Source organism: Lissotriton helveticus, chromosome 2_2 (assembly GCF_964261635.1).
Source record: "Lissotriton helveticus chromosome 2_2, aLisHel1.1, whole genome shotgun sequence".
Lineage (NCBI taxonomy): Eukaryota > Metazoa > Chordata > Amphibia > Caudata > Salamandridae > Lissotriton > Lissotriton helveticus.
Genome location: NC_136060.1, coordinates 136,824,769 through 136,842,947, shown reverse-complemented (window position 1 = coordinate 136,842,947; position 18,179 = coordinate 136,824,769). Strand labels below are relative to the sequence as shown.

The window sequence follows — 18,179 nt, the reverse complement described above, 5'->3', positions numbered from 1 at the left end:
AGCGAGAGGGACTCTGGTAAGCAACCTAGGTCCCTGTCTCTATCGGTGACTCCACCGAAGCCGGAGAGGAAGGCTCCTGGCGCTGAAATGGCACTGGCTCGACCTCTGGTGATGCAGCCGCCTGCTCAGAGGAGCAAGGGGGACTCGGGCCATGCCCGGAGTCGCGGCGATCTCTTGCGACGCCACAGGAGGGAGCCCGAAGGGATTTGCAGTGCGGCAGTGATGCCACGCGCCGTAGAGGGGAGCCCCGAAGGACCACACCTCGATGACACCACCCTCCTATGACCTGAAGCCGAAACCTCCGGGGCAGGAGCTGCCGGCGGCTCCGCAGAAGTCCCCGCGCGAAGCAATGGATCCGCTGACGTTTCAGGAGGTGGTGGAAGGGCCGAAGAAGCCTGCAGCGCCACAACGTCATTTGGGCCTCTCTGCCAGGAAACGGCAGGTAGGAAGGCGACAGGCGGGATGCATGTTTCGGGGGGAGCTAGCGCTCACCATGGAAAGAGGACAGGGCCTCGCAGATAAACTGAAGGACCTACCAGCCGGTGAGCCACTCCCTTGGGGCAGTGGCGAAAGACTATGTCGCAGACTAAACCGGCAGCTCCTTGCTTCCGAGGTAGGGGACGGACGCTGGGATGATACAGACTTGGAAAAGCGCTGTAGGAAGGTGGATACCTGACTATGGTTACCCCAAATTCTTTTGCCTAGTGTTTAGCTGGTTTTCAACTTAGTTGGCCTGGGATCCTGCTAATCAGGGTCCCAGGTTAATTCCTCTCTCTGTAAAATGGACTCCATGTACCTTAAGTACATACCTAATTGGATGCTGGGTCACCTTATCAGCCCCTGTACAGTGTACCTTAGGTACCCAGGGCATAGATGTACCCAGGGCCACCAGGGGCTGAAGCATGTATTATGCCACCCCTGGCTGGCCATCCAAACTGACACAACTGGCTGGTAAGACAGCTGGGGCAAGGTGGTGTAATCACCCTTTGCTGTAGATATAGTATACCTATATCTAACCCCCAAATGGACACATATGGGGGTCACTCCTATGGCAGGCCTTATCAATCCTGAAGGCAGAGTGCTTGGAATTATGTGAGATGGTACTCTAGCATGAGCTGAGCCTGTCTGCAGCTTGCGGAACAACGTCCTTATAGCTGTTCCATGATAACGCTATACCATATACTCTTAAATGCATTATAATCCTCGCGGTTAATGCTAACTTTGGTATAGCATTATCAAAACATGTCGAGTAAGGTGTCATACGAATGGGAATACTACCCCCTCGCCAGTTCTGGCGACAGGGGTAACATTCCACCCTTTTAGAGGGACACGACGCACAAGTTACTACTTGTGTAATGATATATCTGTAAGAGACATTAGTTAGTATTAGATTCCTCACCTTAGAATATCCCCAGGCGTCAAACTGGATCCGGAAATTTTTGCGTAGCAGTACCCTTGCGCGTCGGTAGGCGTCGTCTGCGGCTCCGCGTCCGTCGTCGGGGGCGCCGTGATGACGTCGTCGGAGTACTTAGACGCCGCCTCCGCGTGCTAACGTCCGTTCTTAGACACAGCTTTTCCGCGCCAGAAACGCAGAGCCATGTTAAAAACCAACACTGGTGCCATTGAAACTAGGGCCCTGAAGGGGGACAACCCTAACCCTAGATATTGGTTCGCAGAACAGGGAGGATGGGTGGGTCGGTAAGGAATCTAATACTAACTAATGTCTCTTACAGATATATCGTTACACAAGTAGTAACTTGTGCATCTGAAAGAGACACGTTAGTATTAGATTCCTTACCTTAGAATAGATACCCCAGCAATACCAACCCCGGTGGTGGGTCTGCGAACCAATAATCACACCAGAAAGTCCTGGAGGACGGAACGGCCAAAGAAGCCATCCCTCCGGACTTGGCTGTCCAGGCAGTAGTGTCTTGCAAACGTGTGCAGCGATGCCCACGTAGCTGCCTGACAGATGTCTTGTAAGGGCACACCCCTGCCCAGGGCAGTGGTAGCCGCCGTCGCTCGGGTAGAATGGGCCCGCAGTCCAACCGGGGGCTCCTTCCTAGCCAAGGAGTAGCGTGCCTGGATACACAGGATGATCCACCGGGAGATGGTCCTCTTGTGCACCGCTTTCCCCTTCTTCGCGCCCACGTAACCAACAAAGAGATGGTCATCCACCCGGAACTGGCGTGTGCGATCCAAGTAGAATGAGAGCGCACGTTTTGGGTCCAGACGGTGGAGCCGCTCTTCCTCTTTAGAGGGATGCAGTGGCGGGAAGAAGGTTGGCAAGGTGATAGACTGCCCGATGTGGAAGGCCGTGACAACCTTGGGCAGGAAAGAAGGTTTGGTACGCAGCACCACTTTGTCCGGATGGACAGAAAGGAAAGGTGGAGTACAAGAAAGGGCCTGGAGCTCACTCACTCTCCTGGCAGAGGTGATGGCAACCAAGAAAGCAGTCTTCAAAGTAAGAAGGCGAAGAGGACAGTTGTGAAGTGGCTCAAAGGGAACGCACATCAGGAATGTAAGAACCAGGTTCAAGTCCCACTGAGGCATCACAAATGGAACAGGAGGAAACGTGTGTGTGATGCCCTTAAGAAATCTATTGACAATAGGGGACTTGAACAAAGAAGGTTGATCAGGCAGCCTGAGAAAGGCTGAAAGGGCAGAAAGGTAGCCCTTGATAGTGCCCAAAGCAGAGCCTTGCTGGGCAAGAGAAAGAAGGAAGAGAAGGACCTCAGAAAGAGGGGCATTGAGAGGATCCACAGCCTTTGCTGTGCACCATGCCACAAATCTGTTCCACCTGCAGGCGTATACCGACTTGGTGGAGGGACGCCTGGCTGCCAGAATGATGTTACAAACTTCAGGAGGCAAGTCAAATGGCCTCAACTGTCGCCGCTCAATCTCCAAGCATGGAGGTGGAGACTGGACAGGTTCGAGTGGAGGACCGTCCCCTGCTGCTGCGACAGAAGGTCCTCCTGAAGAGGCAGACGAACCGGGGGATCGACTGACATACTGAGTAGCTCTGGATACCAGTACCTTCTCGCCCAGTCCGGAGCCACAAGGATGACTTGGGCCCGGTCGCGATTGATCTTCTTCAGCACTCTGGGCAGAAGTGGCATAGGCGGAAAGGCGTACAATAGATCGCAACTCCACTCGCGACGAAAAGCGTCGCCGAGCGAGTGCCGCCTTGGAAATTCCAACGCGCAGAACAGATGACATTGCGCGTTCTCTTCGGTGGCGAATAGATCTAACCAAGGCTCTCCCCATCGCTGAAAGAGGCCTTGCGCCATGTCAGAGTTCAGACGCCATTCGTGATCCATCATGCACCGACGGCTGAACTCGTCCGCCCTGTCGTTCAGAGAACCTGCCAGGTGTTGAGCCACCAGGGTCACGCCCTGGTGTTCCAGCCATTGCCAAAGGCGAAGAGCCTCTTGACAAAGGATCCACGACCCCACCCCGCCTTGTTTGTTGCAGTACCACATGGCGGTGGTGTTGTCCGTGAACACCTGCACTACACTCCTCCGGACAGAGGGGAGGAATGCCTTCAGTGCCAGACGAATCGCCCTGAGCTCCAACAGGTTGATGTGGAGCCGGGTCTCCGCCGGAGACCAGAGGCCTCTGATCTCCGCCTCTCCCATGTGGCCTCCCCAGCCCGGGAGGGACGCGTCCGTCACAACTACGTGCTCTGGTTGGGGAAGGGAGAGGGATCTGCCGCTGACCCAATCGCGGTCTGTAAGCCACCACTGCAGCTGTCTCGCAGTGCCCTCCGAGATAAGGACGTGGTCGGATAGGTTGCCCTGATGCTGGGTCCACTGAAACTTCAGGTCCCACTGCAGAGCCCGCATCCGCCACCTGGCGTGATGCACCAGTAGGATGCAGGAGGCCATCAGCCCCAGAAGCCGCAGCGTCAACCTGACCGAAACCCGGGATAACGGCTGAAAGATGGGAATCAGAGCCTGAATATCCCGGACCCGCTGTTGGGGCGGAGAAACCCGAAACCGCGCCGAGTCCAGAACCGCTCCGACGAAGAGGAGCTTCTGAGAGGGGCACAGGTGTGACTTCGGCACATTCAGAGAGAACCCCAGCTGGAGGAGGTCTGCCGTAGTCTGGAGGTGGCTGACGATGTCTGGGTCGAGCCCGCCTTCAACAACCAGTCGTCGAGGTAGGGGAAGACTGAAACCCCTAACCTGCGCCGATGAGCTGCGACCACCGCCATCACCTTTGTGAACACCCGTGGGGCGCTGGTAAGGCCGAAGGGGAGCACGGTAAACTGAAAGTGCTCGTGGCCCACCATGTACCGCAGGTAGCGCCGGTGGGCAGGCAGGACGGGGATATGAAAGTAAGCGTCCTGCAAGTCCAACGCTACCATCCAGTCTCCTGGGTCCAGGGCAGCCAGGACCTGAGCCAGTGTCAGCATCTTGAACTTCTCCTTCTGGAGGAAGCCGTTGACGTTCCTTAGGTCCAAGATAGGGCGTAGGCCCCCTTTGCCCTTCTAGGGTACCAGAAAGTAGTGGGAGTAGCAACCACACCCTACTTCTGGCCCAGGAACGCGCTCGATGGCCCCCTTGGCCAAGAGGGCCGTAACTTCCTCCTGCAGAAGTCGCAAATGATCCCCCGATACACGGTAGTTCTGCGGTGGCATGGCTGGAGGAGTCGCCTCGAAGGGGAGGGAGTAGCCCCTTCGGACGATTTGCAGCACCCACCTGTCCGATGTGACAGTGGAGGTGGTGATGGCGAACCCTGCCCCCCACTGGCGTCACATGGGCCGGAAAGCACGGACTAGGAGGGTTTTGGGGCGGATGCTGCGGGGGAAGGTGTGGACTGACCTCGCCGCTGCCTTCGACCGCCTGGACGGCGGTTACCACGGCTGCCACCGCACATTGGTATTGCACTGCGGAGCGTGGCTGGCGGCGCGTGTGGGCGCACCCCTTCCGTGGCCACGAAAGGAGTGAAAGGCAGCCGATTGCTGGCGCTGGCCCGAGAGGCCCAAGGACTTGGCCGTAGCCCTGGTGTCCTTAAAGCACTAAAGCGCATGGTCTGCCTTGGTGCCAAAGAGGCGACGGCCATCGAACGGCATGTCCATGAGTGTGCTCTGGACATCAGCCGAGAAGTTGGCGGACCTCAGCCAGGCGTGGCGTCTGACCGCCACCGTCGTTGCCATCGCTCTACCTAGCGAGTCGGTGGTATCTAGCCCACACCTGATGGAATACTTGGCTGCATCCCGGCCCTCCACAAGGGCTTGGCCGAGTTTGGCCCGTACCTCCAACGCAGCACTTCCGCGACCTTATCCCACACAGAGTGGGTGTAACGTCCTAAGAGGCAGGCGGTGTTGGAAGACTGCAGGCCTAGACTAAGGGATGAGAAGATCTTCTTCCCATACTGGTCATACCTCTTGGATTCCCTGTCCGGCGGGGCCGACGGGAATGCGGTCTGGGAATTGGAGGCCTGGATGACCAGGCTCTCGGGGGTAGGGTGGGAGGACAGGAAACATGGGTCGCCCGGGGCTGGGCGGTGGCGTCTGGCCACGTTCCTATCTACGGGCGAACCCGTAGCGGGCTTGGACCAAGTGCCCAGAAGAACGTTAGTCAAGGCCTCATTAAAGGGCAGCAGAGGCTCGGCCGAGCTTGACTGCGGTTTAAGGACCTCAGTGAGGAGGTTAGTCCTCACGGCCGCGACGGGGAGCTCAAGGCCCAAGGCCTTGGCAGCCCTCATCAGCACCACACTATAGGTTGCCCCCTCCTCCGAAGCCACGGTAGGGGGGGAGACAAAACCAGTGTCTGGAGAGGTGTCCAGGCCACTGGCCTCCCCAAGCTCCCCTGTCCAGTCCTCATGAGACTGACACTCCCTGGTCAGAGGGTCCTCAGACCCCTCCCAGTCCTCTTCATCACCCATCTCCTGAAACTCAGGGTTCTCAACTAATGGGGCCTGATCATAAAAGTGAAATTCACCAAACGACGTCTGGAGCGGCGCCCATCGGGGACGTCCCGACGGCGGACCAGGAACGAAAGTGGAACCGGGGACGGCGCCGCCCGAGGACGGCGCCGGAGGCGACACCTGCGGGTCCGACGCCGGGGAGGTCGTAAGATCCACCGGCGACGAACCAGATCCCGAAGGAGGTCCAGCGGCATCCTGCGGCGCCGGGCCCGAAGGCGCCGGCGGCGCCAGAACAACTGAACCCCTCGGCGCCGGGCCCGAAGGCGCTGGCGGCGTCGGGATAGGGGGGACCTGCGTCGCCGGCCCGAAGGCGTCGGCGGCCGAAGCACCTGACGGCGTCGGGCCGGAGCCGCCGACCCGCTAGGGGCCCCAGACGGGTCCGCTGGGCCCGAAGGTGCCGCGGAGCCCGTCTGAGGAGAGAGTTTCCTCATGGCCATGAGGAAGCGCTCGATCTCCTCCTGCGACGCATTCAGCCCAGGGACCGTAGGGTATGGGGCTGGACGCGGCGCCCGCGACTCCGAAGGAGCCGCGTGGGTGGTGTCACCCGAACCCCCGGCCGCATCGCGCGAGCGGCGGGGGGGAGTCCGAAGAGCGATGACGCCGCTTGGACTTCTTGTGCCTCTTACCTGACGAAGACTTCGACCCGGAGGAGTGCGGCCTACTCTCGGAGCTGTGGTGGCTCCGGGCCCACGACCTGTCCCTCGACCTCCCATGGGATCGGGACCTCTCACGGCGCGGGACCGACTGCCGGAGCTCAAGGCGCCTGCGGGACCGCTCCCGCCTGGCTTTCGAAGAGAGGGCCCGGCAGTCGGAGCAGGCCTTGTCGTCGTGGTCGACGCCCAAACAAGATAAACACACGCGGTGAGGATCCGTGACCGACATCAGGCGGTCGCAATCGTCACAGTGCTTGAAGCCGGGCATCCCTACGGCACCGTACGGAGTCGAGAGACTCCGAGAACAATCAAAAAGTGATCAAAAAAGTTAGTCAAAAATTGACTAGGGTTACTGCTTTTTCCAGATCTGCGCTTGTTGGCGCGGAAAAAAGAAGAACTGACGTCAGCACACGGAGGCGGCGTCTAAGTACTCCGACGACGTCATCACGGCGCCCACGACGGACGCGGAGCCGCAGACGACGCCTACCGACGCGCAAGGGTACTGCTACGCAAAAATTTCCGGATCCAGTCTGACGCCTGGGGATATTCTAAGGTAAGGAATCTAATACTAACGTGTCTCTTTCAGATATGTATGTAACTGTGAACCCCGGTTAAAGTTAAAGAGAGCCTCAGCATCACAAAATGGATGCTGCCACCACAGACACAAGTCTGACCTCCTGCTGCTGGGAGCCTTCCAGCGAGGGAGGCCTGGACAAAGGGTTTCCTGCCTTGGGAGGTGCTAGCACCACCCCAGACAGGATTTTGTGTATTGAGGTAGGGAGGGCTGAAAGGAATGAGACATACCTGGGGCACACAAGGTGTCCCTGTGCATACCCCGGTTCAAACCGGTTGCTGGGGCACTCCAGCCCCAGCTCTGGCGCGAAACCGGACAAAGGATAGGGAGTGTAACCACCCCCCTTCCTGGTCCCACCCAGGGGAGGGACCTAGTCACTAGTACAGCCCCCTTTAGCAGGATAAAGGTAGGAGCTGGTCCCATTCCAAATTAGATTATCCTGAACAACTTTACAAGAAGAAACTCTGGACTTCGACGTTCTGCTCCACAGAAGACTGAAGAATCTCCCTTGTGGGCAAGGAGTGTCCACCCTGCAACCGCAGGCACCATCAAGCGTCCTTGCGGCTTCACTTTGTCGTCCTTCCTGCCGGAACCAGACCTCAGAGCCCGACGAGACCCGGATTCCCCGACCTCTCCGACCTCTACCCACATCTGCAGCACAGCTGAGACCCGTGGGTGCGACGAGACACGTGGGACTGGCCATCTTGGAGAAACTGCACTTTGCTTCCAGCACGACTTCAGAGACATCCTCGAGTAAGTGCTTTGGGGATTGAGAAGCCCCAGCCCCGAGCAGCGCCTGCACAGAAGACCAGCCCTCCAGCATCCACGAGATCTGCGTGGGGCCCTTTTGCTTGATTGCTGCTCGACATGTTGTCTGGTCACTTGCCGGCTGGCTAGTGGCCTCCTAGACGACGATCCACGAAATCCACACCGCCGGTCTGGTTGCGTCAGACTGGCCCTTGCTCCCTTCCAAAAGAGGAGCACCCCGGACCCTCCCGGTGCGCACAAGACGCCGTTTCCACTCACCGCGTGGGTTGCCTTTGCCAAGGCCTGTTGACTTCAAATCCGGATCCGACACCGCCAACAGCGAGAGCCTGCGTGGGACAGCTCGTGCCTCCATCCTGGTCGTCGAAGACACCGCCTGGTCCAGGTGGCTGCAGAGACAAGCGTCCACTCTTCACCTGATCACGACGACAGCATCTGGTTCCTTCCTGGTTCCACACCGGTCACTGGTTAGTGACTTTGAACACTGTCCCCTCTGCTTTCAGGACCTCTTTTTCCTCGATCCACCCTTGGATCGCTCCGGACATCTTCCTCCTGGTCGCCTGCAGCATCTTTCTTCAAGGCTCCATTGACTTCAACGCTGAAACCCGACACTTTCACACCTATGCACCCGCAGCCTGTGGGTGAGGTAACGAGAGCATTTCGGTGCTCATAGGTAGATTGACTCTCCTAGTGTCCAGGTATCCAGTCGTTTTAGTCGTAACTAGTTGGAACTGGCTTTTATTCTTACCTTTTCGTAATTTGTTCTGCCCATTGACTTTGTTCCGCATCTCGCGTGTGAGTTCACACTCTGCACACGCGTCCCGTGGCCCTCCAGCTACTTACCTAAGGTTAGGGTAGTGTAGTCCCAGCGATCCTACAGCCTCTGAGCATCTTCATTTCCTCTATCGATTTCCTTACACCATTTACTTAGTATATGGTTTGTCGTGCCCCTAGGGCACCATTGTAATTTGTGCAACTTACTGTATTTTTCTTAAGAGTCTTGTCATGTGCTTAGCCCTCTGATCTCATAAAGAGTTCAGAGGTGTTTTGTTAGTAATAAATATATTGTTCATTTTTAGAACAACCTGTGTGGTGTCCTTTCATCTGGTATTCAAGGGGTTTTATGTGGTAAAACAGCTGGCTTCACATGCCAAAAGAGTTTAGCCTAAGACTGCTTTGTCCAAGCTACCATTAGGATAGCTGGTCTATAAGGTTGACTTGCAACCAATCACCATAAGGGTTGTTTGGACGGATACAAGGTGATCACTAGAACTAGTGAGCATCATATATCAGGTCAACTTCTCACAAGCGCGCCAACAGCAACTTCATTTGGCGCTCCCGCTGTGACTTAGTCTTAAGGTGCTGGCAGATGTCACAATTCTCCGAGTCGTGGTGCTCACCCAGGCACCACATGTAAATTGGATGAGGGTCCGTCGCCGACATGGGATGTGCACAGGAGGTACACATCTTGAAGCCCGAAGGCATTCGCACACTGTTCCACTTAACCCCAAAGCGTGTAAAAGGACAGAAGGGCCCGATATAGGCCAGGACACAAGCCGGATCCACGTTGCACGCAGAAAAGAGAAAAAACAGACGTAGGCGTGCTGGGGTGGGACTTATGTATCCTCGCTGACATCACGAACGAGGACGATGTCAGGGCGGAGTCACGTGGAGCTGTCCCCCCGGGGCGCAGGGATGCTGTGGCAAAAATCTTTGGGGATCCAGTCTCATGCCTGGGGATAATTCTACGTTAAGTAATCTGCGGCTAGTAGTCTCTCTCAGATTTACTAAGTTTTTTTTTGTGCTCACTTCATGGTGTTTCTCACAAAATTAACATTTATCCATAACTAGGAAAGTTGAATATTTTTGTTACGTACTTGAACAGTTCAGCTATCTTTAAGACACATAATACGGCCTCAAATTCGGTTGTGTTTATACAGCTTATTTTACTTATCTGCTAATTTTATGGTGAGGATGTTTCATGGTGGGAGACACTCTTACTCCCCATTGAACCTTCAATATCAGACGTTCATACCTGGGGCGCGCTAAAATAATCTAGCCACCAAGCTGGTTAAAGAGGTAAGGACTGCTAAACTTGCAGGAGCAGACTATCACATAATACTTGGCATCACAGATCTAGAATGTAGTTACAACACTCCAATATAAAGGTTTTCTATAGCCCTCTGTGATGCACAATAGTTTTCATGGTAAAATTTGAGATCATTGTAATTTCTAGAGAACACCATGTTCGAGAATACAATATTGGTCGGCGGCATCTTGACTTGGTCATAGTCGGGCTATATCCATCATATGTCTGGGACATGGCCAGTGCATTCCATAATCAGAACGATAAAGAATGGCATGCATGATAAATGTTTTGTGGGAAATTCCCTTTGTAAGTGTATCCTAAATTACCAAGTAACTTAAATTACATGCAATTTAATATATATGCTATGCTACAGCTGCACATTTTGGCACATATTTTGTACACTGCTCAGTGCAAAGTACTATGTGATTGTGTCTGCTAGAAAATGTTAATTCAATAAAAATACATACATACATATATATATATACATACATATATATATATGTATATATATATATATATATATTTATATATATATATATATAAATAATGGAACATAAATATGTATAAGTAGACATTTCAAAAAGTTTTTAGGGTGTTCAGAAAAATTGCTATTATGACCTCATCTGACTAACAATGAAGTGCTAATTTATGAAACCGCCACATAGCTACATGGTTTGCCATACTGACCTATGGTATAAAACCCTAATGTGATGTCCACACTTGCCCCAAAAACAACCTTAGGATAAAAATGTGATATAAAATCACATGATCTCACCTCCGCATCTTCGAGTTCCACATCTAAAAAGTCGAAGTCCTTAAAAACACCAAACTGTTGTTCACTGCCTGCATCTTCCACTGCAGATTCTTCCTCTTGAATGATTTCCTCTGTGGTAGAAATGAGGCTAGTCTGCTGGTCTCCAACTTCAAGGTCCTCATTAGAAGAGAAAATGACCTAATAATGGAGGAAATAAACAAATTAAATATTTGATCAATGTTCAAACAGTGAAGGTGTAAGCAATTATAAATCTACTTTCAATCGTCACAGAAAGCACGGTTGCGAGTTTGGAGCACTTACGGATGGATTTTTGGGAATTCCCGATTCTGGACCACACAATGAAAGCACATTCATAAGCTTTTCCCGTGTCCTCCGCTGAAAAAACAAACAAAAACAAAAAAGTGCTTTTAAAAACTCCACAACTGAAATCAGAAAATATATTGCTATACTTGATCTGCAATGCTCTATCCCAGTTTCTTAAAAGAGCTGGGTTTCACTACAGAGGTTTTTGAGATGGTCTAGTAAGTGAAAATTACTACTTCACTCCTCAGTTGCTGTGACACAAGAGTACCTTGAAGGTGTCTAACTGCAAACTCTAACTGCAAAGTTTACTGCAAGAATACTAAGAAGGAAGTGGAAAAGAAGTCCCACGGCAGTAACGGTGGTTTCATCTTGCTTTCTATCCCTTAGAACCATCCGCAAAATTTCCCGTTACTTCTCTGTTGAAGCCCTCAAACTTATCATCTTGGCAATGATTCTATCCCGCCTGGACTATGGCAACGGACTGTATGTTGGTATTCCTGCTTACGAGCGCCGTCGCTTGCAGCTCATCCAAAACCAAGCGGCCCGCCTTATCTACAGGCTTCCGAAATCGCATCACATTACTCCCCTGCTAAAGACACTTCACTGGCTCCCCATATGGGAACGCTGATTATTCAAGACGGGCTGCTTGACTTTTATGTCGCTAGCCGGCACAGCTCCATATTTCATCAGATCTAAGATCAGGGCCTATGTGCCCGGTAGAAGCCTTCACTCCTCTACCCAGTTCCTCCTTAGCGTTCCTCGTTATCGAAGGAAAAAACTTGGCGGATCCAGATTTTCCATTCTTGCCCCCCTCTTTTGGAATGCACTTCCTCTTGCTATCAGATCCATCTCTACCTACATGGACTTTCGTATAGCTCTTAAAACCGATCTCTTTTCCCGAGCCTATCCATCGTAATTCCCCTTGCTTCTCTCAGGACAGTCTTACTGCAGCGCCAATAAACCGCTTGGTAGTAGAGCGCTTTACAAAACTCTTTCAACTTCAACCTCAACGTGGAAACAAAGGATCGGAAGCAAAATAGGTGAAAAACCAAGTTCAGCAAATAAAGGCATAAAGCACAAGTTACTACTTGTGTAACGATATATCTGTAAGAGACATTAGTTAGTGATAGATTCCTTACCTTAGAATATCCCCAGGCGTCAGACTGGATACGGAAATGTTTGCGTAGCAGTACCCTTGCGCGTCGGTAGGCGTCGTCGGCGCCGTGATGACGTCAGAGTACTTAGACGCCGCCTCCGCGTGCTGACGTCAGTTCTTAGACACAGCTTTTCCGCTCCAGAAGCGCTGAGCCATGTTAAAAACCAACACTGGTGCCATTAGGGCCCTGAAAGGGGATAACCCTAACCCTAGATATTGGTTCGCAGAACGGGGAGGATGGGTGGGTCGGTAAGGAATCTATCACTAACTAATGTCTCTTACAGATATATCGTTACACAAGTAGTAACTTGTGCATCTGAAAGAGACACGTTAGTGATCGATTCCTTACCTTAGAATAGATACCCCAGCAATACCAACCCCGGTAGTGGGTCTGCGAACCAATATCACACCAGAAAGTCCTGGAGACAGAACGGCCAAAAAAGCCATCCCTCCGGACTTGGCTGTCCAGGCAGTAGTTGTAGGAAGGTGGATATCTGACTATGGTTACCCCCAACTTTTTGTTATGTGTTTTGCTGGTTTTTGACTTAGTTAGCCTGGGATCCTGCTATTCAGGACCCCAGGCTTCCTGCTCTCTCTGTTAAAATGGACTCCATGTACCCTAGGTACATATCTAATTGGATACTGAGTCACCTTATCAGTCCCTGTACAGTGTACCTTAGGTACCCAGGGCATAGGTGTACCCAGGACCTACCAGGGGCTGCAGCATGTATTATGCCACCCCTGGCTGGCCATCTAAACAGACACAACTGGCTGGTAAGGCAGCTGGGGCAAGGTGGTGTAATCGCACTTTGCTATAGATATATGTATACCTATATCTAACCCTAAAATGGACACATATATTCCTATCAGTCACTCCTATAGCAGGCCTTATCAATCCTGGAGGCAGAGTGCTTGGAATTATGTGAGATGGTGCTCTGGCATGAGCTGAGCCCGTTTGCAGCTTGCGGAACCAAGTCCTAATAGCTGTTCCATGATAACGCTATACCATATACTCTTAAGTGCATTATAATCCTCGCGGTTAAATGCTAACGCTGGTATAACATTATCAAAACATGTCGAGTAAGGTGTCATACGAATTGGAATACTACCCCCTCGCCAATTCTGGCGACGGGGGTAGCATTCCACCCTTCTAGAGGGACACAACGTGTATGTAACTGAGAACCCCGGTTAAAGTTAACTCGAGCCTTGGCATCACAAAATGGATGCTGCCACCACAGACACAAGTCTGACCTCCTGCTGCTGGGAGTCCTTCCAGCGAGGGAGGCTTGGACAAAGGGTTTCCTGCCTTGGGAGGTGCTAGCACCACCCGAGACAGGATTTTGTGTATTAGGTAGGACCGGCCTGAAAGGAATGAGACATGCCTGGGCACACCAGGTGCCCTGTGCATACACCGGTTCAAACCAGTTGCTGGGGCACTCCAGCCCCAGCTCTGGCGGGAAACCGGACAAAGGATAGGGGGTGTAGCCACCCCCCTTCCTGGTCCCACCCAGGGGAGGGACCTAGTCAGTAGTGCAGCCCCCTTTAGCAGGATAAAGGTAGTAGCTGGTCCCATTCCAAATTAGATTAATACTGAACTACTCTACAAGAAGAAACTCTGGACTTCGACGTTCTGCTCCACAGAAGACTGAAGAAATCTCCCTTGTGGGCAAGGAGTGTCTACCCTGCACAAGCAGGCACCACCAAGCGTCCAGCGGCTTCACTTTGTCATCTTCCAGACTTCAGAGCCCGACGAGACCCGGATTCCCAGACCTCTCCGACCTCAACTCACATCTACAGCAAAGCTGAGACCTGTGGGAGCGACGAGACACGTGGGACCGGCCATCTTGAAAGAAACGGCACTTCGCTTCCAGCACGACTCCCGAGGTAAACTCGACCAAGTGCTTTGGGGACCGAGAAGCCCCAGCCCCGAGCAGCCCCTGCACCGAAGATCAGCCCTCCAGCATCCACGAGATCTGCGTGGGGCCCTTCTGCTTGTTTGCTGCTCGACGCGTTGTCTGGTCACTTGCCGGCTGGCTAGTAGCCTCCTAGACGACGAACCTTTGAAATCTTTGCTGCTGGTCTGGTTGCTCCAGACTGGCCCTTGCTCCCTTCCAAAAGAGGGGCACCTCGGACTCTCCTGACGCTTTTCCTCCTTACCGCGTGGGTTGCCTTTGCCAAGGCCTGTTGACGCAGATTCCGGATCCAACACCGCCGACAGCGAGAGCCTGCGTGGGACAGCTCGTGCCTCCATCCTGGTCGTCTAAGACACCTCCTGGTCCACGTGGCTGCAGAGTCAAGCGTCCACTCTTCACCTGATCGCGACGACAACATCTGGTTCCTTCCTGGGTCCACTCCAGTCACTGGCTAGTGACTGTGAACATTGTCCCCTCTGCTTTCAGGTCTTCTTCACCAATCCACCCTTGGATTGCACCGGACATCTTCCTCCTGGTCGCCTGCAGCATCTTTTCTTTCTGGCTCCATTGACTTCAACGCGAGAACCCGACACACTTGGCACCTATGCACCCGCAGCCCGTGGGTGAGGTAACGAGAGCATTTCGGTGCTCAAGGGTAGTTTAACTGTCCTAGTGTCTAGTTCCACAGTCGTTTTAGTCCTACCTAGTCAGGATTGTCCGTACTCACCTTTAACTTGAGCTGTACTGTCCATAGACGTTGTTACGCATCTCGCGTGTGAGTTCACACTCTGCACATGCGTTCCGTGGGCCTCCTATTACTTACCTAGAGTTAGTGTAGCGTGGTCTCATCGATACTACAGCCTCTGGACAGCTCCATTCCTTCTATCGACTTTCACATTCCACTTACTTAGTATATGGTTTGTCGTGCCCCTAGGGCACCCTTGTAATTTTGTGCAACTTAACGTATTTTTCCTAAGAGATTGTCATGTGCTTAGCCCTCTGACCTCATAAAGAGTTCAGAGGTGTTGTTTTTAATAAATATACTGTTTATTTTCATAACAACCTGTGTGGTGTCCTTTCATCTGGTATTCAAGGGGTTATATTGTGGTTAAAAAAAAATGTATGCAAAAATTCCTAGGCAGTCTATACTATCAAATAAACAAGTCAAAAGACCCAAGGCAAAGGAACACTTGAAATACTATAGTAAGTTGTATAAAATCAACAATTTTTAATACATAAAAATTAAAAATCATATGGTAGATCAATGGAAGTTCAACCTATATGACACAATAATAAAAAAATACATATATGTAATACATTTCAGAACATAATACAATTTAAAATTATGGAGACACCACAACCGACAATAGGGTGTCCCACAAAAGATTAATAGTACGATACTCGACGCGCGTTTCGGCGACTTAACGCCTTCTTCAGGAGCCACAAAACAATATCACACAATAGGGTAATTGCTTCGGATAATACTCTTGCATAAAGTTGATATTCCGTGATGGATCTGATAAAAAAAAGGGAATTTGTAGTCCTTAGTTGGGTATCTTTCCCCTCGAGAAGTTGATGTATAAAATCGGAAATGCTGATAAGTCTTTAGAACGATGTTCCTAGTATGAATACTCCTTCTAGAATAGTTTCGCAATCTGTATTCGTGACGTATAGATGTTAGGTAATTGAAACACCTGAATTATTTATGTGCCGACCTCTATTTTCATATGAGCGATATGTGGCTGGCAAAAAAATCCATTGATGTGGTTGATAAGATGAAAACAGCTTCGCACTCAGTAAGCTGAAGATATAATATGCTGTACGTCGTGCTCGACGAAGGAAGGTCCTTTTAGCTGATGTGCTCGAAAGTTATCCTCAAACGGATAACGATGTATTCTAATACACCCAGGCTTTAGTTAATACGACCATGTTCAAGATGAAGCTTTCGTGGCGCGAATGATGCGGCGTGCCGGGTGATTGTTACCCGGCACGCCGCATCATTCGCGCCACGAAAGCTTTATCCGGCTTTTTCACCATATATCGAACAGGTTGCCGTGTTCGCTGAAACGGAACCCGCGAAGACTTCCCCTCATATTGGAAATATCAACTGCATCTTATTAACAATCATCTTGAACATGGTCGTATTAACTAAAGCCTGGGTGTATTAGAATACATCGTTATCCGTTTGAGGATAACTTTTGAGCACATCAGCTAAAAGGACCTTCCTACGACGTACAGCATATTATATCTTCAGCTTACTGAGTGCGAAGCTGTTTTCATCTTATCAACCACATCAATGGGTTTTTTTGCCAGCCACATATCGCTCATATGAAAATAGAGGTCGGCACATAATTAATTCAGGTGTTTCAATTACCTAACATCTATACGTCACGAATACAGATTGCGAAACTATACTAGAAGGAGTATTCATACTAGGAACATCGTTCTAAAGACTTATCAGCATTTCCGATTTTATACATCAACTTCTCGAGGGGAAAGATACCCAACTAAGGACTACAAATTCCCTTTTTTTTATCAGATCCATCACGGAATAGCAACTTTATGCAAGAGTATTATCCGAAGCAATTACCCTATTGTGTGATATTGTTTTGTGGCTCCTGAAGAAGGCGTTAAGTCGCCGAAACGCGCGTCGAGTACCGTACTGTTAATCTTTTGTGGGACACCCTATTGTCGGTTGTGGTGTCTCCATAATTTTAAATTGTATTATGTTCTGAAATGTATTACATATATGTATTTTTTTATTATTGTGTCATATAGGTTGAACTTCCATTGATCTACCATATGATTTTTTATTTTTATGTATTACAAATTGTTGATTTTATACAACTTACTATAGCATTTCAAGTGTTCCTTTGCCTTGGGTCTTTTGACTTGTTTATTTGATAGTATAAACTGCCTAGGAATTTTTGCATACATTTTGTTTACCCTGCCCTAGGAGTCTGTCACAGCATTACCCAGGGGGTCCTTGTTATTCTCACATTGTTATATTGTGGTAAAACAGCTGGCTTCACATGCCAAAAGAGTTTAGCCTAAGACTGCTTTGTCCATGCTACCATTAGGATAGCTGGTCTATAAGGTTGACTTACAAGCAATGACCATAAGGGTTGTTTGGACTGATACAAGGTGATCACTAGAACTAGTGAGCATCATATATCAGGCCAACTTCTCACAGTAGTGTCTTGCAAATGTGTGCAGCGATGCCCACGTAGCTGCCTGACAGATGTCTTGTAAGGGCACTCCCCGGCCCAGGGCAGTTTTAGTCGCCGTGGCTCGAGTGGAATGAGACCGCAACCCAATCCTTTCTAGCCAAGGAGTAGCATGCCTGGATACACAAGATGATCCACCAGGAGATGGTCCTCTTGTGCACCTCTTTCCCCTTCTTAACGCCCACGTAACCAACAAAGAGTTGGTTCATCCACCCAGAACTGGCGTGTGCGATCTAAATAGAACGAGAGCGCACATTTTGGGTCCTGACGGTGGAGCCGCTCTTCCTCTTTAGAGGGATGCGATGGCGGAAAGAAGATTGGCAAGGTGATAGACTGCCCGATGTGGAAGGCTGTGACAACCTTGGGCAGGAAAGATGGCTTAGTACGCAACACAACTTTGTCCGGATGGACAGAAAGGAAAGGTGGAGTACAAGAAAGCCTGGAGCTCACTCACTCTCCTGGCAGAGGTGATGGCAACCAGGAAAGCAGTCTTCAGAGTAAGAAGGCGGGGAGGACAGTTGTGAAGTGGCTCAAAGGGAGCGCACATCAGAAATGTAAGAACAAGGTTCAAGTCCCACTGAGGCATCACAAACGGAACAGGAGGGAATGTGTGTGTGATGCCTTTTAGAAATCTATTTACAATAGGGGACTTGAACAAAGAAGGTTGATCAGGCAGCCTCAGAAAGGCTGAAAGAGCAGAAAGGTAGCCCTTGTTAGTGCCCAGAGCAGAGCCCTGCTGGGCAAGAGAAAGAAGGAAGAGAAGAACCTCAGAGAGAGGGGCAGCAAGAGG

At 51.1% G+C, this 18,179-nt stretch overlaps 1 protein-coding gene across 11 annotated transcripts in view; it reads right to left on the bottom strand.

Annotated features, from left to right (window-relative positions):
• The window catches only part of FRYL (FRY like transcription coactivator), a 2,496,013-nt gene that overhangs the window by 348,562 nt on the left and 2,129,272 nt on the right, over window positions 1-18,179 (bottom strand). For all 11 annotated transcript variants that reach the window (XR_013608325.1, XM_078678213.1, XM_078678216.1 and 8 more), the window contains 2 exons: window positions 11,091-11,165; window positions 10,791-10,967 (listed from right to left, as the gene is read on the bottom strand). Coding sequence is in view for 10 of the 11 variants with exons in the window: in XM_078678213.1 (XP_078534339.1) it covers window positions 10,791-10,967; window positions 11,091-11,165 (252 nt within the window). In the remaining variant the exon portion in view is untranslated. The remainder of the gene's footprint in view (window positions 1-10,790; window positions 10,968-11,090; window positions 11,166-18,179) is intronic.